At 49.1% G+C, this 26,111-nt stretch overlaps 1 protein-coding gene across 1 annotated transcript; it reads left to right on the forward strand.

Annotated features, from left to right (window-relative positions):
* The first annotated feature begins 24,075 nt into the window (after window positions 1-24,075).
* On the forward strand, window positions 24,076-25,805 carry LOC123168602 (loricrin). Its single transcript, XM_044586488.1, has 3 exons — window positions 24,076-24,125; window positions 24,508-25,018; window positions 25,115-25,805. Exons 2-3 carry the CDS (start codon window positions 24,514-24,516, stop codon window positions 25,510-25,512), a joined length of 903 nt encoding a protein of 300 aa, XP_044442423.1. The 5' UTR covers window positions 24,076-24,125; window positions 24,508-24,513; the 3' UTR covers window positions 25,513-25,805.
* The last annotated feature ends 306 nt before the right edge of the window (window positions 25,806-26,111 follow it).

The following is a 26,111-nucleotide window of genomic DNA, read 5'->3' on the forward strand; positions in this document are numbered from 1 at the left end:
ACTTTTTTTAAAAGAAATAGTTTTTGGTTTGTGAACAAAATTTAAGAAGTGAACATTTTTTGAAATGAAGCGAACAAATTTTGAAATTTATGAACAATAGTTGAAAACACGAACATTTTTTTGTAAAAATGAACAAAATTTGTAAAATACGATTATTTGTTGAAAAAGAAAAGGAAATCTGAGAAAGAAAAATGAAAACAAAAACAAAAGAAATTGGAGACAAAAAAGAAATAAATAAAGAAAATAAACAGAAAAAGGAAAAAGAAACAGGAGAAAAAGAAAAACAAAAAGATAAACATAACAGAAAGAAATCCAGTTCAGGAACAATCTAGAAGGTTCCCAAGACCGTAAGAAACCGGCTAGGAACCTCTAGAAGGTACCGAAAAACGGGAACGCTTAAACCGCTTAAACAGTCCAGCCCAATACGGACCTATCGGTCGAGCGCCTGTGCGAACCTGCGACATCTTGCCGCAGCGAGCGGCGAATATGAAATTCCACGAAATGGATCGATCGAGAGATGAAACAGCCGCTTTTATAAAGCTTTGCGAGTCTAAAACACGTACGGGATTCCCATCGCTTGGATTGAATCGGCGCCTCGGCCTCGGCGGCAATCGTTTCGCAGATAGGCGACAGCAACCAGCAAGTAAGAGCGTCTTCATCGCACCCCCAACAGGCCCCAAGACGCCATTTTTCCGCCGGCGTAAAAAAATTACCCCAGTCGCCCCCCAGGACGCCGAATTCCACCGGTTCAGTCCATTTTTTGGTCCGGCGATCCCAGGTCGAACCCAGCGCACTGGGAGGCACTTGTGGGCTCCAGCGGAAGGAAAAGTGGCGTGTGGGCCACCACTGTCAGGCGAGAAACGCATTTCCCCCGCCCAGATTCGACCCGCGCCCCGCAGGACGCCATTTCCCCTTTCGCCGGATCTGCGCGGGAACTGCGGGCGCCGGTTGACTCCGCCGCTTGGCCGACACTGACACTGTGTCGCGCTGTCCGTGGAACAGCCAAACAGAAGGCCAACCAGTGCCCTAGGCTTCTTCCTTTTTCCCTAATTTTGATACACATAAAAACTACAAAGTTATATTAAGACTTATGAATTCTTAATGTACCACCGTTTACCGGGGCTTCGAGCCGCCCCCACCCCTCTCATTGCCGACGCCGGTGCTCCATGGGGCAAAGCCCAGGTGGGGGACAATGGCGGCGGAGGGGCCTTCCTCCACCGCAGCTCCGGGATGCGGTTGCGGTGGACATCCGCACGGGTTTCCTGGACGTAAGCATCGTCCAGCATCGACGGCGCAGTGGTAAGGGACCCTTCGCCATCAATGGCTCACCTAGGCGGAGCGGCGGTTCTGACCGGTGGTGCGGCTCCCGTTGTGCGGTTTTTCTGGCAGCAGACGTCACCCAAGGGTGAGTTGGACGAAGGACGAGGTCAATCTGGTGGGGATGGCATGAATTTGCCAGCGAAAGCTTGGTTCGGTCTCAGCCAAAACCGTCAATGGCGGCGCCCGCGGGCGTCGTTCCATTGTTCGAGGCGGTGTGGGGCGATTCGCGTTCCTTGTATACTCCGGGGAAATTCCAGATTCAGGCTTTCCAAATTGGATGATGGCAATGTTCCTGGGTTGTCACCCCGAGGGGCATCATCTTTGGGGTTGTTCATTGGCTGGACGGATAAGTGGTTGGCTTGGTGGCTGGGTGTCTCCATATGCTTCTAGTGCGGTGATCAAGGTGGAGCGGCATGCCATCTACAGTATCGACGCCAGCGAGTCTTGGCGGCAAGGTGCAGCGGGGTCTCGGCGCTGGATAGTGTTTGATGGGCACGCGCAAGAGGCTGGCGTTGTCCGTCATTGTGGTGGCGTCGACGGCAAAAGGGTGTGGCAAGATCGGTGCATTGATTGCTCCTAAAAATGGGACAGCGGAAGAAGGCGGCAATGGATTCTATAACGAGTGCATGCAGTGCACGCCGAGGCTCTGCTAGACCGGTTGGTGCTCTCGGCTAGCCAGTGGGTGGCTTCGTGAGGCCACTGATTTCTTAGTGTGCGTGGCGCGAGGTCAGGGCATATCATCAATCTTGTAGGTAGGGCGACAATTTTTGTCAGAAAGGTGTCTTTGGGTTGATCTATGTATTTATTTTGTAAGACCTTCACGCGATGCAGAGGCCATGGGTAATTCCCCTTATTGAAAAAATGTCTGTACATTTTCATGAAAAAAAAATCAAGTTTAATGCTTCAAATTTTATGTTTACATGGAACTGATTTTTATTTTGCAGAGTGAAGAAATCTTTGATTTTCCATGCAAATTCACTAACATGCTTAAACAAGCGTTCGAATTCTCTGAACACTTTCAAGTTTTCGTAAGTATCAAGTGTTCATCTCGGAACAAGTGCTTTAGGGAGACATTTTCATCGTGTCCTATCAGCCGCAGGTTGTTCTTCCTTATTGTTTATGTTTACTTGACAATAATTTGTTCTACACTAGGGAAAGTTTGCAAATGCCAAACACCTAACTGACAATTTTTTTGAGACTTGAGACACATCATATTACCAAGGACTGAAAAAACTTCATCTAGTAACACATTTGATATTCACAACACAAAAGTTAAAAATTGTAGGAAGTATCTTATATCCAATATACACGGCGAATTTTCATGTATTTAGATATTCATCATAGTACATGTAATTTCACTGTACAACAGTTATTAATGATTAGTTCTAAATGAATGATTAGTTCTAAATGGAGGACTACCTAATCATATGGAACCTTGAATGTGCACTATACACCGAGGATAGGTACTGATTCAGGTTCCACTTCCATTATGATGTTATAATAACCATGGCTGCAACCATATGTTTGGCATCTGAACTTTATCTACGTGTACCACTACACACTAAATCGACTCTATGATGAACCCAAACTGCAGCCAGATTCTTTGTGTGCCTAACATGTGTACTGAAATTACAGAGCTATCATAACGCTGAGCACATGATTATTTTTGAAATTAAATTATGCCGAATAAAAACAGAGTCTAAAAAATATAGAATAACTGAAATTACACGATCCAATGTGGCGAAAATGACTATATACATTCTCAACTAGTGAATTTGAGGGCACCTAGGGCATCTCCAACGCCGACACTTAAACCGCCCGCATATACGTCCAGACCGCACGGTCCAGACACCGGATGCCATCCAACGCAAGCATGTATCGGTCCGTTTAGCGGTTCGGACACACTTTTTTCTCAAACCAGAGACAAAGTGTGGAGGGCGGGGGGGGGGGGGGGGGGGGGGGGGGGATGGGGGCGTCTGGACCGCTGCCACGTTCTCATCTGACTGGCCTCGCCCTCCCGAAAATCCCACCCGGCTCTCTCGCGCTTTTCATCGAACGGCGACACTGCTTGCCGCGCCACATTCATGCCAGCGCAGAGCATGCAGCGTTCGACATTGATGCCTGCGATTTGACTGGATGGGAGGGTGGCGCTGGCTACAGTGAGCTCTTGGGCATCGCCGCTTCAATGCGGACCCTGTATCCTTAGAAACCAACTCTTGTCGCCGAGCCACACTGAAACGGGTTGATCGCCCCTTCCTCCTCCCCAAGCCCAGTGACGATAATGAAGTCCGAATTCTCTGCGCCGGCAGGCGTAGACGGTGAAAGTTCCTCCTCAGGCGGATCCTGACGCCACCGCCCTCGCTCTCTGGGCCCATCGGCATCCAGGGCGGCGGGCTCCTCCGGCAAGGAGGAGATAGTCGTCTCCTCCGTCGACGGGGAGGACTAGAAGCCGCAGCAGCGGCCCCGTCTCCTCGTGGAGGCGGCTCTCACGGATGAAGAATTCATCATCATATGGAGATCATGACAGAGCGCTCGCTCTGTCAGATGGGCCCGCCGCCACCATTGCCGGTGCGCGTGAAGTAAGAGTCACCATCCCCGACGCGCATCCGCGTGAAGCGGGAGCCGACATTCCCACTCCAGCGGGTGAAGTATGAACCCGGGTCCCCAGCGTGCAACTGTGGCCTCCACATCGGAGGCCACGTGAAGGAGGAGGCTGCGTCCCCACAGGGCCTCCGTCACGTCAAAGACGAGACAACGTCGCCCCTGCCGCATAGCCGGTACACCCAAATTGATGGGCCCTCGTCGCTGCCACGATGCCACCGCCACCCGGTAAAGGAAGAGTTGCCACCCATGATCACAAAGGCTCTTGGCCTCATCCTCCACCGCCTCAGAAAAGGCGGTAACGGCGGTGCCTCGGGCTAGAGATCCGTTGTATCCGAGGCGAAGCGCGCGGCGAGGCAGCAGGCGCGGTAGGACCGGCGCAATGCCACTAGCCGCTCCACATTCGCCAAGACGGACATCGCGCCAAAATGGGCCCACAATGACCTGGACCTCGTCGCCGCAACAGCGCTCGACTGCTTCATCACCATCGCAGAGAAGGCCGCCAGGTGCCGCCGCCTCCTTGACGGCGAGCTCGCCAAGATCGGCGAGGATTGGTCGCTTAGTGACTGCTCCGCCGATGCCGGCAGGGGCAAGGCCGCCGCCAGGGATTCTTTGGTGCCATCGGCAATGGGCAAGGCGGCCCTCCGCACCACGCAACAGGAGGCGGAGTGGATCATTTGCGAGCGGCAGGCAAGCATCGGACAGGGCCGTTGCGGCCCTCCGGCACCCTTCCACCGCTGGAGGGACGACGATGCTGACGACGACACGGACGGCGATGGCGGTGTGGTGGGACACGGCGGCCACACGTACGGGATGGTCGTCCGGTATATGGTTCAGATTGTTTTAGAGATTTTAGGTAAACGGTCGAAATATCATCCGTTTTATGTAAGTTATATCAAAACTTTACGAAAAAACTAACGCCCACATGCGTGGCATCTTGCACATCGCCCACACGCCTCCATCACCACTCATTTTACCACGTATGAACAGATGACATCAGCCGGAATCTTTTTGGTTTTCGTCTTTAAAATGTTTTATCTCCTAATAAAAAATCAAATTAAAAATCCGTTTTCATCATTAAATCCATCTCGACGAGATCTTCAAAACTAGACCCCATGTTGATATATTTCGACGAAAAAAAATTTGCCCGAAAGTTGCCATGATGTTTACATTGTAGTTGCCATAGTGCTTAAACTGAAGTTGCCATGTGGCAATTTTAGTTTGTAGAGCATGACAATTTTAGTTTTTTATGATGGCAATTCCGGTACTTTGACAAAGAAAATTATTTTTTTATGAACCATGACAATTTTAAGTGCATGTATCATGAAAATTTTAGTTTATAGTTCATGGCAAATCTAGTTTCTTAATTCCCCGTTTTATAATATGTCAAAATTTAATTTTAAATGTGAAAGAAAATAACTGAAACATATCATGGCAACTTCAGTGTAAACATCATGGCAATTCATGTACAATAGACATGGCAACTTTTAACCCCAAAAAATCATCGAAATATATTGATATGAGATCTAGTTTGGAAGATCTCGTCGCGAGGGATTTAATGGTGAAATCTGATCTTCAATCGGATTTTTTATTTAAGAGATAAAACATTTTAAAAACTGAAAATCCAAAAAGATTCTCACATGCATGCATGTGGTGACGTGGCGCAGTCTGTGTGTTATAGGGCGTGTGTGCGGGTTTGGCTCCCACCACACGTGTGAGCGTTAGCGTTGTCCAAACTTTAATGAGATACACCGTGTTTGCATGAAGTTTTCCGTTTAGTTCAAACAATGATTGAAATGTATGCAAACAATGTTGCATGACCGGTTTCCGCATCTGTGTCCGCGTACTGATCGCGTATTCGCGAACGATGCAAATTTAAGTGTGGGAGATGCCCTTACATTCTGTGTAGATGATAGTTGGGTACAAAATTATATAAAAATCTTCATGACTATTCAGCATTGACTATTTATGTCCGTGGGCTTTATATAAAATTGGTAAATTCTTAACAGACCCGAAAAGGGCACCTGCAACAGTGAACCATGGAGAATCGTGAAAAAGGTCAAGGTTTTGGAGGGGAACAGTTTGACAACAGATATGGTCGAATGGTGTACTTTAACTAGCATTTATACACGAAGATACCCTGAAAGTAACATGCACCACTCGCACATCGACAACGAAATGGATGGTAGACAATTAGGGATCCTTAAGCTCAGCCAATCTTCCGAGTGTCAGTCTGCCGGGCTGTGAGCATCATGGCATGCTACACGTGAGAGCAATATAGAAGTACAACTACATGAGGTGCTTGTACTGCAGAGAAGCGACTCGGAGCTATTGCTTGCGTCACACGGGCACAACTCTTCCTGGTTTGATGATGGTCGAAGTGAGCACGTCAGAATGGAGGCAAAGATGGCGTTGGATATAAGTCAAGCAGGAAGTCGTTGCGGCCTAATCCTCAGCGGATTGAGTTGCTTTGGAAAGAGATTTGGATTTATTTTTTCTGATGTCAAGGGAACTGGCCCTGGGTCTTTGGCAGAATGTCAAATTCAAACGCAATTCATTGAACTCAGTAGTCGATCCAAACTGTGTCCTAGCAGCACAGTAGCCTTTAGCCATTTCCTAATACCTCCCAATCATGGTGTCTTACTTGTGCCTCTCTCGATGTTTGCGAAAGTATCTATCTATATATATACCCTCTGTATGCTGGCCAATGTCCATTGGGATTCCCTCGCGCATTATACCACAACAAAGAATTAAGTTCCATTGTGCACTGGCAGTGCATATAGCCAAGTATATATTCTATGTTACTGATATTTCTCCCGGCGCCCAGGGGCGTCTCTTCTCTTCTCTTCTCCTTCCTCACGGTCTCTAAAGTCACAAAGAGTACCCTTTGGTGAAACCTGCCCATCAGGGTTCAAGTCACGACAACTTTAGCTAGATGTTCACATTTTTCTAGATTTATTCCAGAATTTAAGGTTGCTATTCTTTGAATGATAGGCGACTTACGTATCCATCGATAACAAGGCGTCTATGGTGACTTTGTCAGTCACGCGATCTGTCGGTGTAGCAGTCTCTGAACCTATCTTTGTGAAACCTAGTGGTTATTATTTGCGTGTAATCCACGTAGCTTGGACGAGACAAGTGTAAAGAATTCCCCTGGCAATGGATGGATAGACTAGAATATATCTCAATGACGACGATGACCGAATACGAATAATAGAGCATCAAGACCTGCATCGGCTAGTAAACGGAAGAATCTATATCAAACACGATCTTGTCGGAATATGGCACTGGTAATATAAGGCCCCGATGCATGACTATCGTTTAGTTGGTGCCACTAGGCTATCTAGCGCATCACTATCGGTTCATGGCAGCTCAATCGTTGATCTGGCATAGTGGCATGGCAGTTGTTGAGCTGCTATTGCTTAGTTCGGCCGTGATCAGCAAATTAATCAAAACCTTTCCATCCGCGGAGGGCAAAACACAACAACTTGTGGTTAGAGCATCTCCAGCCGTTCGAGGCCCTAGGGGCTTGAAATAGCGCCGTCCGGGGATGCGTCGGCGGAAAAATCGGCGTGGGGACGCCCAAGCTCGCCACAGAAGCCGTTTTTTAGAAACCAAATTCGGCCAAAACTCCGTCAAACACGACACAAATTTGAAGGAAATTTACGCGTTCCATTGATATTTGTACAAAATTTAAAACATCATTTAAAAACAAAATAAAAACTACTATTAGCCGCCGCCGACTGCCTTCTACATGCCGAGGAGCCTGTAGAAGTTGGTGTAGTTCTGCCGTCGTCGCCGCCGCCGTTCCTGCCGGCGTCCTTGCTGCACCCCTGACCTGCGTTGCCGATGCGTGGGGGGTTGGACGGCCTGGGTGCCTCATCATCGCTGTCCTCGAGGACAATGACGCCGGCAGCGGCGCTATGCGGCGATCTCCTCGAGGGCACGGCGCGGGCGCTCCATCTCCAGCCGGACGTAGTCGTCCCGCGCCCATTTGAGGGCGGTCTCGTCGGCGGCGGCCATGGTCTCATGCTCCTTCTTCACGACGATGAGCCCCGGCTCCTTCTTCACGGCGGCGAGCCCCGGCTCCGTCTTGGGCTTGACGAGGCAGGAGGAGGAAGCAGAGGGGCCACGGCCGCTGCCCTCGTTGATGATGAGGGCGCCGCCACGGGTGCACTGCCCGAGCGGCATCTCCCGCGGCTCCGACTTGACGGGGAGGAGCGCCGGCGACCCGAGGAGCGGGAGCCCGGCGAGGGCGAGGAGGCCGTCTCCATTCGCCTCGGCGTCCAGGAGCTGCCGCGGCGGCGAGAGAAGGAGGGGGCACCGGGTACTCCATCCGCGGCTCGTTACCGGCCTCGATGTGCTCGAGGACGGCTTTGAGCATGCGTCGGGGGACGCCCCACCATTGGCGCCATCCGTCGGCGTTGAGGCGGCCGCGGGGTTCGGCGCCGTTCGTGGAGGCAAGCTGGTCGGCGTGGCGGCGGTAGAAGTATGCCGTCCACATCGTGTTGCTGTCGGGGGCGTACCTCGGCTCGTTCCATGCGCTCTCTGGCAACGACGACCGGATGCACGCGATCCCCGTGCGTCGATCAGTGCCGGTGGGCAGCGGCGGCACCGCAACGCCGCTGGGGCTGAGCCTTCAGGAGCCCGGCACCCGCATGTCCGGCGGGGCCGGCTAGTCCGCCACGTAGAGGAGGCGGGCCTCGTCCTCGTGCAGGTGGCGGCGGCCGAAGCCATTGGCCGCCGCTCCGTTGCCGGGATAGCGCTTGGCCATGGTCGTCAAAGGAGGGGTGTCGGCTGGGAGAGAGGGAAGAGGGCGAGAGGGTCATCGGCGGCGAGAGGGTCGTCTTCGGTGAGAGGGGAGAGGAGTGTGTGCGGCCACCGGCGAGGGAGGGGCGGCTTTTATAGCGGCTGGTGGGCGGCGAGCGGGCGGGATGCATGTGTGCGCGTGGCGGGAGGGGCAGGGCGCGTGTCGGCACGCCTTCACTGCGCCGTCCGTGAGGAATCAATGGAAGGCTGACCGGCGGCAGCCTTGACATTGATTCTCTGTGGGAAAACGAGGCGATGAGGACGACGAACGCGGCTGGTCGCTGACTCGGAGGTCCACCAGGCTTTCGCGCCAAAAAAATTTCCCCCAGCACCCCCAGCGCGCCGTGTTTGGCCTGGGTCCGCCGGCGCCAAATTCTGCCTTAACCTGCGAAATGTGGGCTTCTGGAGACGTGACTGGGCCTTTTTTTCACGCCGGCGATAAGGAAGTGCCTTGGGGGGCCTGTTGGGGGGGGGGGGGGGGGGGGGGGGGGGGGGGGATGGAGATGCTCTTACTTGTATCCACCCGGGTTCTCAATCCCCCAAACTTAGTATGGTAATTTATTTATTTCTAAAGTTATTCCAGACTAAACAACACTATTTTTGCAGTGATAGACCACGCACCCATTGCCAACGAGATGTGTATAGACTATAGTGACTTCACCGCCCCATGCGTCACTGCTGGTTTTAAGAATTGGCAGTGGACAAGCACGGTTATCACCGTCGGTTCTGGGCTAAATCAGCAGTGATAATGGTAATACGGACTAAATCTCTAGCAATCTAGAAAAGGAATATTGCTAAGATTAAATCTGAGAGTGAGGTATCTTGCTTATAGTAGGAGTTTCATGTCCAATCCTGAAAAAACTATAGTGATTTTTTGGTGAAGAGTGCCCGCAACAATGGAGAGAAGCGACAGGAAAAAAAAAGGAGAGAAGGCTCGGGTTGGAGGAAGGGGAAACATGGTTTTATATTGTGTAGAACCATTACTGCTAGTTCAACTTAAAAAACGACGGCTAGGCAGGGTAACACCAGTTCTAGGCACAAACCTGTTGTGTTAAGCACCACGTCACTGCTGGTTCGTGTCTAACTTAGACCTGCAGTGAATACAGGGCTATCACTTCTAGAGTAGTTCTTAAGGGCCAATCATTTGAGGGGGCTAAGCTTTAGAAGCGGCAGAAGTGGCGAACCACCTTGATTGCCTAACCTGTAGTAGTGCTTCCTCAATCTCAGGATCCATGACCCTAGTCTTCCAATATCTAGTTATTTTTTACATGGTAATACATTCTCACATTAATAAACTAAAGATTCAGTTACAAGCACTAATGCAAAACCGGATGTATCACCGGTTCGTAAGGGCCTTTAGTGCCGGTCCGCAACCGGCACTAAAGAGTGGGGACTAAAGGTCCCCCCCCCCCCCCCCAGTACCGGTTCGGCACGAACCGGCACTAAAGTGCACCCACGTGGCACGAGCCAGCGCCGGGGGCGGGGAGCCCTTTAGTACCGGTTGGTAACACCAACCGGTACTACAATATTTGAGGGGGTTTTGGTTTTATTTTTTATTTTTTCTTTAATTTTGTTTTTTTCATTTAATATTTTTTGTTTGCTGGTATTTTATGATACTACATATTGTACACGTTATGCATATATATATAGAATTTCTCGTAGAACCGATCATATATATATATATATATATATATATATATATATATATATATATATTCGAATGTCTCACAACCACCATTATTCACACATACACATGCATGTATATATTTATACAATTAGGTATATATACAATTTCTCCTACATGTTGCATTGGTGCATTCGGAGCACGATGACAAGTGGTTCATGGGGCCGTAGCGGGTAATAGTATTCTCCTTTGGGATCTATAACCTGGTCGAGCAAAAATCCCGCTATTTCCTCTTGAAGTGCTCGTATGCGCTCCGTTGGTAGGAGCTTCTCCCGCACGTCATGGAACTGTTAAGAAGGAGATCAATATGCATGCATGTGTATTAGTTGTGTGATTAGATATCGATAATCATGTAAAAATTGTGAATAGTGTTTTGTGAGACGTACCCATTGCTGTCTATCAGATCTGCTCCTTTCAGACGCCATCATGCGAATGTTCTCGCAAACGTAGAATGCACACACATTAGTCTCCGGCGCCTACTTCAGGGCCTTTACGAGAATTAAATTTAATCAGGTAATAATTAATCAAGCATGATAATTAATTAATGGTATTGAAACAAGAATTAAAGAGATGGTAGCTACCTATCTAGTACTACTTAATTACTTACCTTGGGTCGATACTAAAACAGTTTTTCTGCCCATTTTCCTGGAGTCACCTTGATGAACTTTGCCCAAGCCCTGCCCGCCGGTAAAGAAAAATAATAAAGGGGTTATTAAATAGTTGATATCAGGAAATGACGAACTAAATAGGCCGAGATATAGTTAATAATGATTGAAATTACCTGTTGACTATCCCCTTCAAGATGGTGTAGTCACTTTCTTTTTTAAGTAGTGAGTCCAGTACTTCAACTTTTCCTTCTTCAACTTTAAGGTCTAACAAGACCCAGTGAAAACTGCATGCGCACACGTTTGCATGTCTTAATTAAGCGGGCATGTGCATAACACTAATCAACTACCCTAAACCCTATACACTTAATTATTAACATCTCGCTAGCTAGTAAGCAAAAACAGAATTTGTAGTACAAGACAGTGTGACTCACAGGAAGTTGTAAGAAAGTAGTATATCTTCATTGGTATTGAGGCGCTTCAAGAACTCTAGCATTTTATTCTCTACATCTTGTGTATACCATTCCAATTTCCATGTGTATTCATTAACGGTATTTGGGTCAATGAACCCAATGTCATAGCGTTCAGCTTTTTTCATTTCATAGATCTTCATCCTGCATAATACCACAGAAAAGAATATAATGAGGATAATTACAGGTAATGATCGATCAATGAGCACTAAAGCTAGCTTGAGACTTAAATTACAGAAAGAAATCACTTACAGACAATAGCAACTGACGATAGATTTGTCGAGTGCATCTTGATTGAATAACTGAAATAGTTCTGAATACTCAACGGACAGAGCTAGCTAATGGAAGTAATGCTCTTCCTTGACTTTCACCATGAGGGACTCTCGATTGAAACTCTTGGTAATGTTCATGTACCACTGATGCAATTCATATGTTCTCGTTGGGAGGTTCTTGACCTCCTCGGGCTCGACCAAAGGTTGGCCCCGGACATATTTCCGTTTTATTTCCTCCTCTCTAAGCGGAGACATGGGCTCGATCTCGAGGAGGTGTCCAACACTGATATTGAGCATTTTAGCCTGGCTTATATGCTCCTTGAGTATTACCAGATTGTTCAGCTGGGGAATGGTTTGCCCACAATAATATAGGGCGCGCGTACTCTCATGTGTTGTTGGCACAACAAGCGGGGGGGTCGATTGCGCCGCCTGTTCTCCCAGCTGGGGAACGATTTTCCCGCATTTTTTGCCAGCTGCTTGTTGGCTCGAGCTCGAGCTCGCTTCCTTCTGTAGTCGTGCTCGATGTGCCTTCCTGATTTGGCGCTCATAGTCTAAGTCAACAGACTTGGGAGTTGGTGGTCTAGCCATACAAATGAAGTGGTCAATCTTTTCCTCGGGCACTTTCTCTCTTGGCGGCGGTGCCGGTTTCGGTCCAAAATGGGCGTCCACTTGGGCCTTCACTATGGCTGCGTTTTGCTCCTCGGTCATGTCGTAAGGCCTCTGAGGAAGAGGAGTGAGGCTTGGACCATATTTATATCGCTAGCCTCCGCCTGTACCTCCTGTACTACCTCGACTCGTACCGCTACGCACCATAGCTGCAGCGGCTCTCTTCTGCGATTGCTGAGGCGGCGGAGACGGCTGACGTGGCTGAGTTGGAGCTGGAGTCTGCTCACGCATTGGTGGACTTGGAGGAGTGGGAGTCTGCTGACACGGTGGCAGACTTGGAGGAGGAGTCGGCTCACGCGTTTGTTGACTTGGAGGAGCGGGAGTCTGCTGACACGGTGGCGGACTTCGAGGAGTCGGCTGACGCGGTGTCGGTGGCCTTTGGAAGATGATGCAATCCTTTCTCCATAGGATGATACGAGATGTATGGTCTCTCCCAGTGTGTGCTCGTCGTCACCTCCAGGAATGTCAAGCTCTAGCCCCGAATGTTGGTCCACCACCTCATCAACCAAGACACGAGCATAGCCCGCTGGAATCGGGTTGCAATGGAAGGTTGCTTCGGGGGGATTTGTAAAAGCAACGGCGTCCGCCACCTTCATGGATATGTTCTTCACTATGCCTGCGTTTTGCTCCTCGGTCATGTCGTAAGGCCTCTGAGGAAGAGGACTGAGGCTTGGACCATATTTATATCGCTTGCCTCCGCCTGTACCTCTTGTACTACCTCGACTCGTATCGCTACGCACCATAGCTGCGGCAGCTCTCTTCTGCGATTGCTGAGGCGGCGGAGACGGCTGACGTGGCTGAGTTGGAGCTAGAGTCTGCTCACGCAATGGTGGACTTGGAGGAGCGGGAGTTTGCTGACACGGTGGCGGACTTGGAGGAGGAGTCGGCTCACGCGTTTGTGGACTTGGAGGAGCGGGAGTCTGCTGACTCGGTGGCGGACTTCGAGGAGGAGTCGGCTGACGCGGTGTCGGTGGCCTTCGGAAGATGATGCAATCCTTTCTCCATAGGATGATACGAGATGTATGGCCTCTCCCAGTGTGTGCTCGTTGTCACCTCCAGGAATGTCAAGCTCTAGCCCCGAATATTGGTCCACCACCTCATCAACCAAGACACGAGCATAGCCCGCTGGAATCGGGTTGCAATGGAAGGTTGCTTCGGGGGGATTTGTAAAAGCAACGGCGTCCGCCACCTTCATGGATATGTTCTTCATTTTGAAGTGTAGCTCACAGTTAGTGTTCTCTATGATGTCATCCACAGGGTATCTATCCAGCAGTGCGTCGCCCGGTGCGGAACCAACGCTGCTTCTCGACACGGATAGGATGGTGCTATCCAATGCTGGATCATCCACTAGCTGCTGCCATTGCTGAGACCCCCTTTCCTGGCTAAGTGAGTCGATCTGCTGCTGCTGCCGATGGAATTTGAGTGCCAAGTCCGCGTGCAATGCTTCTAGGCCTTGAAGGCGTTCTGCTTCGTGCTTCCTCTGCTCCTCCTCCAGCTTCCTCTTCTTCTCCTCCTCCATCTTCTTTCTTGCACGACACCTATCGTCATCGTTCCATTCCGAAAATCCCTCATACCAGGGAATAACGCCCTTGCCTCGTGTTCTTCCCGGGTGTTCAGGATTTCCCAGGGCGCGCGTAAGCTCGTTGTTCTCTCTGTTGGGCGTGAACACCCCCTTTCGAGCATCTTCTATTGCGTCAAGTAACTTTTGTTCGGCTCCTATTAGACTTGTCTTCTTCGAAACCAGGCATGTCTTTGGGTCCAACGCCCCCCATGCGCATAGAACCAAGTTCTGCACCTGGGGGGCCAGCTCCTAGTAACTGGAGTGACCCCTGCATCCACCATCTCTTGCTCATACTTATCCCACTTAGGCATTGCCACCGCGTAGCCACCTGGCCCCAGCCTATGGAACTGCGTCTTTTTTGCGGCATTGGCCTTGTTTTTTCTCGACCGTTCCTTAGATAATTCTGATTCCTTGAATTTCACGAAAGCGGGCCAGTGTTCTCTTTGCTTCTCCAGTGTTCCCTTGAATTCTGGAGTCTTCCTTTCTGCAGCGACGTAGTTTGCCCATACAGTTTTCTTGTGGGTGTTGAATGCAACTGCCATCTTCCTAAGAGCAGCGTCCTTGACTTTCTGCACATCTGCATCAGTGAAATGATCTGGTAGGGTGAAATGTTCCATCAGAGATTCCCAAAGCGTTTTTTTGCTCTGTCGTCGACCCAAGTAACATCTGGACGTTTATTTTTTGGCTCTTTCCATTCTTGAATGGAGATCGGGAGTTGGTCCTTCACAAGAATTCCGCACTGACGAACGAACTTGTTCGCAATGTTCTTAGGCATGAGGGGTTCGCCATTAGCTTTGATGGAGTCGATGTTGTACTTTACACCCTCCTTCTGTAGAAGCAGATTTGCTCGATCCGGAGGGCTGAAAAAAGAAAGATCGATTCGTTAATATATCTTCAAATCAAAAAAAACATGTGATGATCACCATATGCCTGCTTATATAAATATACTTCGCCGGTAGTCTTTGTTATTTCAAGATCAACATTGTCTGCGTCATCATAATCATAATCATAATCATAATCATAGGTCATGACTTCATCAGCTCAGTTGTCGAGATCGAATATCTTATCATCACCCTCCCCGGTATTGTTCAGATATTGGGAGCCGTCATCTGCTTCATTCAGATCATCTGGCCTGCGAGGGCTGCGTATGATCTCAAACAGGGCCTCTTCTCCCTCTCTGCCGGTATTGTCCGCCATAGCTTTTATTTAAATAATCCAGAAGAAATATAAAACAATTTAGTATTCAAATTACAATGCATGGATGCAATCAATAAGGAAAAACTGAATCATATAGTACATAATATGCATCGTCTCGAATAATATATAATCTCGAATACATCGTCTCAAATAATATATAATCTCGAATACATGGATGCTAATAAAGATTGAATACTACAGAAGAATCTAGGCCACTCGAGGTTCCTGGGGCGCGGGAGGTGGACACCCAAAGAGAAGGAACCATCACAGGATCATATCTCCGGTCATCTGCCCAAAGAACCTGCCAGGTATTGGAGAACCTGACGTCCATAGCAGCCATGTAGCGATGGACGTGCTCGTCCTCCTCCTTGACACGGCGACGCACCACCTCCTGCGGGGCCGTCTCCCTCTACATCGAATGTGGCCCACGCGAACGCCACCAAAGGAGATCAGGGTCGACGACGGGACCCGAGGCTGGGTTCCTCACCAAGCGGCGCGCCCCTGCAGGTAGCACCTCCCAGTGCCAGCCCGGCAGAGCCCAGTACCGGACATGGGTCAGCCGGACGTCGTCGCGAACGGGTCGACGACGAGGATGCGGGCCAGGCATCGTCGAGAACAAATACTATATGCCCGCAAAAAGTAACATTTTTTAAATGACTGGATTGTGATAACTAAAATTCTATATGCAAATTCAAAATTTTTGTAACAATTTGACATTAATCTAATTCATCTAGCTAAAACTAATTCTAAAATTGCTAACATTTCTATAAATATTTCTATAACTAAAAAACAGAAAAATTTATAACATTTCCATATAACTAACATTTCTATAACATTTCTAATATTTCTATAACTAAAAACAGAAAAAAATTCTAACATTTCTATAAATATTTCTATAACTAAAAACAAAAAAAATTCTATAACTAAAAAACTAAAAAACAATGTGTGTGTGTGTGGACATCGGGGCGGCGACGGGGACGGCGACGGGCGGCGACGACGGGGATGGGGACGGGGTGGCGACGACGGGGACGGGGACGGGCCGGGCGGGGACGACGCGACGGGGCGGGGCGCGGCGACGGGGACGACGGGGACGGGGACGGCCGGGGCGGCGACGACGGGTCGGGGACGGGGCGGCGACGGGGACGACGGGGACGGGGACGGCCGGGCCGGGCGACGGGGACGGGGACTGGGCGGCGACGAGGACGACTAGGACGGGGATGGCCGGGGCGGAGACGACGGGGACGGGGCGGCGACGGGGGCGTCGATGAGGGGTGGCGACGGGGGGCGGCAGGCGACGGGGCAGAGGAGAAGAAGCAGATGAGAAACTGAATTTTTTGAAGTGTTTTCTTATATAGGATGGGCCTTTAGTGCCGGTTGGAGCCACCAACCGGTACTAAAGGTCAATTTTGGCCAGGCCAAGCGGCGGGAAGCGCCCACCTTTAGTACCGGGTGGTGGCTCCAACCGGTACTAAAGACCCCACCTTTAGTACCGGTTGGAGCCACCACCCGGTACTAAAGGGGGTGCGCTGGCGCAGGTGCGGTGCGGCATGTTTATTCCCACCTCGCTATCCGAGGGGCGTCCGCACTGGTTTATAAGCCCCAGTGCGGTAGCTCTCTCGAGCTCCTCTCCAAAGCAGGCCTACTGGGCCTAAATGTTCTGTGCTGCCCTGTGGGCCTACTGGGCCTTTGCGAGCCTGCATCCTGGCCCAACAACTGGTTGGGTTTCTAATCGTATGCAGGCCGCTGTGGCGCAATAGGTGGGCTTTTTTATTTTCTTATTTTTTTACATTATTTTTTTTGAGTTGTTTTTTGCTGTCTTTAGAGTTTCTTTGTGAATATTTTTGCTTTAGGTACAAAAAATTACAAACTTTTTGTTAGTGCCGGTAGTTTTTAAATTTGAATAGTTTAAATTTTGAATTATTTGAAATTTGTGTGAATCACTAGTTCGTGAATAACTTAACTTTAAAAATAGATTTTTCAGTGATTCTTTTTTTTATGTTTAGTATTGGTGTGTTTTATCATTATATTCAATTTGGTAATGCTTAGGTTATTTAAAAAATGAAATGCCTTTGTAACAGATGAGTTTTCGTCCGAAACCCTGATACTTCGAAAGAGATTGTTCATTTTGTACACGAAGTGCATCTAGTTTTTGTCGTAACCCTCTCTACATTTTTGCACATGCTATGTGGGTGAAATTATGATACCATGCCAACTTTCAACCTTTTCTGAGTTCATTTGAAGTGCTTTTCAATTTCAGGGTCATTTAGCTCAAAAAATCAGTAAATGCATGAAAGAATTTGTTTGCACATAAAATTTCTTCGCGTTTCAAATGCCAAAACACATAACTACCCTAACTATTACAGAGATTCCCTCCTGCGTGTGAAACACAGAAGAAAGTGATGATAGTGAAGCCGATCACATCCCAGATCTTTGGGTGTGGAACTTTTTCTTCCCGCGTGTCTCTTTGCGCCGTAACCATGAAAAATCTTCATCATTTAATTGGATGCTCGGGTCAATATTCACTGTGAATGGAGCAATTGCATCAAACATTTCATAATCTTCTGACATGCCTGTCTTGTCATCCACTCCCACAATGTTTCTCTTCCCAGAAAGAACTATGTGGCGCTTTGGCTCATCGTATGATGCATTCTCTTCCTTATCTTTTCTTTTTCTCGGCTTGGTAGACATGTCCTTCACATAGAAAACCTGTGCCACATCATTGGCTAGGACGAATGGTTCGTCTGCATACGCAAGATTGTTGAGATCCACTGTTGTCGTTCCGTACTGCGGGTCTTCCGTTACCCCGCCTCGTGTCATATTGACCCATTTGCACCGAAACAAAGGGACCTTCAAACCACGTCCATAGTCAAGTTCCCATATGTCCTCTATGTAACCATAATATGTTTCTGTACCCGTCTTGGTTGCTGCATCAAAGCGGACACCACTGTTTTGGTTGGTGCTCTTCTTATCTTGGGCGATCGTGTAAAATGTATTCCCATTTATCTCGTACCCTTTGAAAGTCATTATATTTGAAGATGGTAACCGGGACAGCGAGTACAGGTCATCTTCAATAGAGGCTTCATGCATGGTAAGTGTCTGCAACCAGCCGGCGAAAGTCCTTGTTTGTTCACGTGTAATCCAGTCATCAGACCGCTTCGGGTGTTTGGAGCGTATAAAATTCTTGTGTTCGTCCATATACAGAGCCACCAAGGCGGAATTCTGTAGAACTGTGTAGTGTGCTTCAGTGAGAGAATGTCCGTCCATACATATTATTTGATCCCCTCCTAGCGTGCCTTTTCCATCCAGTCTGCCCTTATGCCGCGATTCAGGAACACCAATCGGCTTAAGGTCAGGAATAAAGTCAATACAAAACTCAATGACCTCCTCATTTTCATGGCCCTTGGAGATGCTTCCTTCTGGCCTAGCACGGTTGTGAACATATTTCTTTAAGACTCCCATGAACCTCTCAAAGGGGAACATATCGTGTAGAAATACAGGACCCAAAACGTTAATCTCTTCGCATAGGTGAACTAGGACGTGCGTCATGATGTTGAAGAAGGATGGTGGGAACACCAACTCGAAACTGACAAGATATTGCACCAAATCATTCTCTAACCTTGGTATGATTTCTGGATCGATTACCTTCTGAGAGATTGCATTGAGGAATGCACATAGCTTCACAATGGCTAATCAAACGTTTTCCGGTAGAAGCCCCCTCAATGCAACCGGAAGCAGTTGCGTCATAATCACGTGGCAGTCACGAGGCTTTAGGTTCTGGAACTTTTTCTCTGCCATATTTATTATTCCCTTTATATTCGACGAAAAGCCAGACGGTACCTTAATACTGAGCAGGCATTCAAAGAAGATTTCCTTCTCTTCTTTCGTAAGAGCGTAGCTGGCATGACCCTGATGTATGTCGTCTTTTCCGTGCATACGTTGCTGGTCCTCCCGTGCCTCAGGTGTATCTTCTGTCTTCCCATACACGCCCAAGAAGCCAAGCAGGGTCACGCAAAGATTCTTCGTCACGTGCATCACGTCGATTGCGGAGCGGACCTCTAGGTCTTTCCAATAGGGCAAGTCCCAAAATATAGATTTCTTCTTCCACATGGGTGCGCGTCCGTCAGCGTCATTCGGAACAGGTTGTCCGCCAGGACCCTTTCCAAAGACTACCTTCAAATCCTTGACCATATCATGTACATCAGCACCAGTACGGTGGCGAGGCTTCGTCCAGTGATCCGCCTCACCTTTGAAATGCTTGCCTTTCTTTCTTACGGGATGCCTACTCGAAAGAAATCGACGATGTCCCAGGTACACATTCTTCCTACAATTATCCAAATATATACTATCGGTATCATCCAAGCAGTGCGTGCATGCGCGGTATCCCTTGTTTGTCTGTCCTGAAACGTTACTGAGAGCAGGCCAATCATTGATGGTCACGAACAGCAACCCCTTTAGGTCAAATTCTTCCTGTCCGTGCTCATCCCACGCACGTACACCTGTTCCATTCCACAACTGTAAGAGTTCTTCAACTAATGGCCTTAGGTACACATCAATGTCGTTGCCGGGTTGCTTAGGGCCTTGGATGAGCACTGGCATCATAATGAACTTCCGCTTCATGCACAACCAAGGAGGAAGGTTATACAAACATAAAGTCACAGGCCAGGTGCTATGGTTGCTACTCTGCTCCACAAAAGGATTAATGCCATCTGCGCTTAGACCAAACCATACGTTAATTGCGTCACCTGCAAACTCCTCCCTGTACTTTCTCTTGATTTTTCTCCACTGCGACCCGTCAGCGGGTACTCTCAACTTTCCATCTTTCTTACGGTCTTCGCTGTGCCATCGCATCGCCTTGGCATGCTGTTTGTTTTGGAACAAACGTTTCAACCATGGTATTATAGGAGCATACCACATCACCTTGGCAGGAATCTTCTTCCTGGGGTGCTCGCCCTCGACATCACCAGGGTCATCGCGGCTGATCTTATAGCGCAATGCACCGCATACACGGCAAGCGTTCAAATCCTCGTACTCATCGCGGTAGAGGATGCAGTCATTAGGGCATGCATGTATCTTCTGCACCTCTAAACCTAGAGGGCAGACAGCCTTCTTTGCTTCGTACGTACTCTCGGGCAATTCGTTGTCCTTTGGAAGCATATTCTTTATCATTACCAGCAACTTTCCAAATCCCTTATCAGATACACCAGTCTCTGCCTTCCATTGCAGCAATTCCAGTGTGGTTCCCAACTTTTTCTTGTCAGCTTCGCAATTCAGGTACAACAATTTCTTGTGATCCTCTAACATGCGCTGCAACTTCTTCTTCTCCAAATCACTTGCGTAGTTTCTCTTTGCATCGGCAATGGCCCGACCTAGATCATCAGCGGGCTCATCTGATGCCTCTTCTTCAGCTTCTTCCCGCATTGCCGGCTCAGCTTCTTCCCGCATTACCGGCTTAGCTTCTTCCCGCATTGCCGGCTCAGCTTCTTCCCCCATTGTTGTATCATCGTATTCAGGGAACCCATGGCCAGGATAGCTGTCGTCGTCCTCTTCTTCTTCATTGTCTTCCATCATAACCCCTCTTTCTCCGTGCTTGGTCCCAACATTATAGTGGGGCATGAAACCGGACTCAAACAGGTGGACGTGAATGGTTCTTGACTTAGAGTAATTGTGATCATTCTTACAGCCAGCACATGGACAAGGCATAAAACCATCCGCCCGCTTGTTTGGCTCAGCCGCAAGCAAAAAAGTTTGCACGCCATTAATGAACTCGGGGGAGCATCGGTCATCGTACATCCATTGTCGGCTCATCTTCATTACACAACACCGAAAAGACCAAATTAATACGAGTTCATACATAAAGTTCATACAACACTTAAATGCAACATACAAATAACTCTCTAGCTAAAGCATTTAAATGCAAAAACAAATGCGATCAAGATCACAACTAAGGTAACAATTGATCCAACAGCATAATGATACCAAGCCTCACTATCAATGGCATATTTTCTAATCTTTCTAATCTTCAAGCGCATTTTCTCCATCTTGATCTTGTGATCATCGACGACATCGGCAACATGCAACTCCAATTCCATCTTCTCCCCCTCAATTCTTTTCAATTTTTCTTTCAAATACTCGTTTTCTCTTTCAACTAAATTTAACCTCTCGACAATAGGGTCGGTTGGAATTTCCGGTTCACATACCTCCTAGATAAAAATATCTATGTAAACTTGATGGGCATAATTTGTCATAAACACGAAATGCAACAAATAGTTTTAAAAGAGAATATTCCACATCGAATCATAACAAGGACGAGGGCCGACGGGGACGGATATCAAAACCATGGCACTATGTATAACAAACAACGTACGGGTAAGATAATTATACGAGTAATTATATATCCAAATCACACAAACATCAATTTTTTATATAAAACATCATGAACAAGAGGCTCACCACAAGGTGGTGCCGGCGACGGGACGGTGCGGGCGATCGACGGTGGTTACCACGGAGATTTAGAAGGCACTAAGTAAACCACACCTACATAGGCAAACTAAGTGTTATTTTTGACCTCAAATTGCATATAAGTCAAATACTAGCACATATAATTTCCTCCCAAATTACTAAACTCACAAATTAATCACTATATAAAGCATTACAAGAGCTAATCTAGCAATGAGGGATGAAAGGACAAAGTTGCTAACCTTTGTGATTATTTGAATGGATGGGGGCCTTCAAATCTTGACAAATTTTGGGCAAAATGTGTGATGAGCTCGAGAGGAAGAGGGGAAGAACTGAGAGGAGAGGGAAAAGGGGAAGAACAGAGCGAGCTTGGGTGGACGAAAAGTTTATGTAGGACGACCTTTAGTACCGGTTCGTGTCACAGACCGGTACTAAAGGTGCTGGAGGGGCCCCAGACTGACAACATCCTGCCACCACTCTCATTAGTACCGATTCGTGGCACGAACTGGTGCTAAAGGTTCGCCAAGAACCGGTACTAATGAGAGCGGCCCGGCTAGCCATTGGAACCGGCACTAATGGACACATTAGTGCCGGCTCAAATTCTAACCGGCACTAATGTGCTTCACATTTGACCCTTTTTCTACTAGTGAAGCCACGTAAACACCGACATTAAAGGACTGAAAAGATAGGATAATCGTACGGAAAAAACCAGCGCCTGTCCTTTTCCATCAAGGAAAAGGAGACAGATCACCTCTTCACCCGAGCTCGACGCGGCTCCACTTTACGGACCTCCAAAGTAGTTTGCTTGAAGAAAAACCATTGCCGTTGAAAGAATCAGACCGGGGCAACGTGTCCCCGGACACGCCATCGAACTCCAGAGCTGACACCCCGCATGACTACGACGTCGGAGGAGGAAAGCAGAACTGTCAGCCTCCAACCACCAACTGTGCTTGCACCTTCTTCCAGCTGTCACCTGCGTAGACAACCGTCTCCTCCCGGATGACAAAACCTTCCCGCTCCACCGTGACGTTGGAGACAACGCCGCAACAACGGGGACAGAGCAGAAGGATACACACACATGAAGGAGTCGCCGTCGTCGCCTCACCGACATCATCCATGAACATTAACGCCGCCGATCTGAAGGATCGGCAAACACACGGTACCATCAACTCCGAGACGCCACCATGAAGGACACCGCCGTTGTGGGAGTGGAGCTAAGGCAGATTTATTCGTCCGGGCACCGCTCCCACCACCCCAACGGCGCACCGCGACCTGCAAAACCAAACCCTAACTACAGAGCAAAGGAACGGGGTCCTCCTCCCTCCTGCCGTCGTAGCAGCATTCGGGGAGAGAGGGGACCGGCCCTAACCGGTGTAGATTGGAGGTAGAGGATCGCCGCCCTAGCCGCCTTCACGTGGCGGCGGCTAGGTTAGGGGATACGAATCTGCTGCTGCGTGCCTTCTCCCAATATCTTGTTGTGCATGCTTTAGAGCATCTTCAATAGATGGTCCAAATTTTGACGGTCCAAAACCGGTGATGTAAAATTTGGACCGCCAAAAAGTGCGTTTTGGAGCTCCGAAAAAAGGCCAACTCCAACAGATGGTCCAAATTCATGGTCCAAAAGAGCAACTCCAATAGATGGTCCAAATTCATGGTCCAAAAGAGCAACTCCATAGACAGGCTCACGGCCGACGGGAGCAGGTCGGCGGCAGCCCGAGACCCTGCGGAGGCCTACCGCGGCAGCCGGGCCGCCGGAGGGGCCGAATCCCGCGCCGGCTGCCTCCCGATTCGGCAGTGTCCGGGCGGCGGCGGGGAGGCGAGGGGGGCGGCGGGCGGGAAGCGAGGGGGGCGGCGGCGGGGAGGCGAGGGGGGCGGCGGCGGCGGAGGGCGGCGGCGGGGATGTGGGGTGGTGACGCGGGCGATGGCGAAGTTTTGGGCGGTCGCTGCGGCGGATCCCGGCCGGCAGGTCGCGGGCGGGCGGACGGGCGCAGGCGGGAACGGAAATGAAGTGGCGGTTGGGCGTTCGCGGGCGGCGGCTGGTTTTGGACCAGATGCATCTCGTGATGTATATTTGCATCGCGAGATGTTGGATTTTATATCACGAGGAGGCCGCGGTCCAATTTTTTTTTTGCATATGGACCGTCTGTTGGAGCAGCGTTTTTTGCCTCAGACGGTCCAAAAGTTAGGTATTTTTACATTTGGACCGTTTATTTGAGATGCTCTTAGTATTTGTAAGACTGAGTACATGCGCATATATGCGTGTGTCTGTCCGTATACTAATTGGGTTTGTTTAGAGAGAAAGGTGATCTGGCCCAGGGAGTCACGGCATTAAGGCTGGGCCCAAAAAGTCAGTCTGGTTTGCATGGACCCGTTGCTGGCCTCTCGGCCTATAAATAGCTGGGCAGTCCGTCTTCCATGGCACAATATAGCTTCTTCTTCCCTGAAGAAAGAAAGAAGCTCTCCTCTCTCCATCGGTACAACAAGGTACTACAGGCTTATTTCGATCTTCATTCGCTCGTTCCATGGCTTTATTATTTATTTTTCTGTTTCCATCTTATTAGATACACTTGATGCATGCATGCATGCATGGTGACAGTTGTTTAAGTAAATTGAAAATAAGGATTACTATTATTGTATTTTATTGTAATATTGTGCATGGGAAATCAGTTTATATATTTGCATGCATACACATACGTATTTAAATATTTGTTGTTCTACGTATAAGCGGCGTCAACCATTCCACACGTTGATTAGTGATCATGTTGCTTGATTCTACTGCATGTAGTTGTGCGCGGGTCGAGCAGCAGTAGTACACACACAAACTATATTAAAAAAATTGTATTGCCTCCATCTAATTTGGCCACAGATCGAGATGATGCCTGCAATGGGAAAGGATATACACTTCGGATCATCAATTGGTGGCGCTGGTGGCACGAACACCGCTAATGGTGGTAATGGTGGCAGTATTGGTGCTCCTGCCCCGCGGGCCGACTCTTGCGCCAAGCCGCAGCAGGAGCTACCATCGCTGACACATCAGTATGCGGAACAATACGTGTATGCATACCCAGCACCACCGGCATACGGCGGCCCTCCAAAGCCCCCGCCGGCGTATCGCTATGGCTATGGGTATGGTGGAGGCGGTTCTGGTGGGTACGGCTACGGCTACAGCTGCCCCGAGCCCGATGGTATTTGGGATGAACCTGCTGGGGCATACGGCGGCGGCAGATACCACCCACCACAGCCGCCGTATTATCATGGCGGCGGTCGTGGTGGGTACCCTTCTCCTCAGTTTGGTCGGGGAGCTGGTGCTGGTGGCTACTATAGCTACCACGCCGGCGGCGGCGGCGGTGGCGGCTGTGGCTATCCTCCGGCTGCAGGTACGATCGATATTTATGATGCATGTACGTAGCAGCTCGACACACACTACTCATACCACTCACTCGGTTGTTATGCTGATTGATGGATCGATTCAGGAGGAGGCGGCGGCGGCGGTCATGGGGTCAGCAACGCCTACGGAGGGCCGCCGCAGCAGAAGCCGCACGTGAGTGCGGGGTGGCTAGCCGCCGGAGCTGCTACCGCCTATGGAGCGTACCAGCACCACATGCGCAAACACCACGGAGGAGGAGGACATGGGTACAGGCATGGGCAGGGAGGAGGATACGACGACGGCTGTAGTTGTGGCGGCGATGGTTACGGTTATGGCTGCCGTGGCTGTGCCCCCCATATGCATATGCGAGGCGAGTTCGAGCACCAAGAGAGCACCAATATCAAGTACTCTGCTCATCACGACGGCAAGTGCAATGACGCCGCCAGCGGCCCGCCCGTTACAGTGTTGGACAAATGCGCCAGCCAGCCAACAAGCGGGGTTTAATATGGACGGATTCCAAGCTCATCACTGTACGGTATGTACACTACTCGATGAGCCTCGATCATCAGACCAGATGGATGCCTTATATTGAATAACTCATCCTTCCTTCACGTCCTAAACATTACAGATACGTATCTTGTGTTAGGGAATAAAACTTTTATGTAATGTAAGCCAGGAGGCTGCCAAACGGCGCCCTAGCAGTTTGTGTACGAGCGCTACTGTGGCCGAGCGAGCCATCACATGGTTTGTCATGCTAATAAGCACAGGGAACTGAATGACGACCTTATATTGATTGATGTGTGTGTGTGTGCGTGCGCGCGTGAGTGTGCCTAGTGTGTTGATTCTGTATATGTATCTATGTGTACTGAATAATTGTCTCAAGATATTCCTTATTTCTGTTTGGGAAATCAATCCAAAGGCACCTTCCCGGGAAGGAATCTCCTCTGCCGTCCATTTGCTTTAGTGATTCGTGCGCTGGGGCCCATAGTTTGTGTTGTTTATTGCGATGCGTGCTCAGTTTTACCTCGGAAAATCAAAATCCAAAGCCACCTTTGCGAGAAGGCATCTCATTTCCCGTTCATTTGCTTTCTGTATGGCATTGA

The sequence above is a fragment of the Triticum aestivum genome, chromosome 7D, assembly GCF_018294505.1.
Source record: "Triticum aestivum cultivar Chinese Spring chromosome 7D, IWGSC CS RefSeq v2.1, whole genome shotgun sequence".
Lineage (NCBI taxonomy): Eukaryota > Viridiplantae > Streptophyta > Magnoliopsida > Poales > Poaceae > Triticum > Triticum aestivum.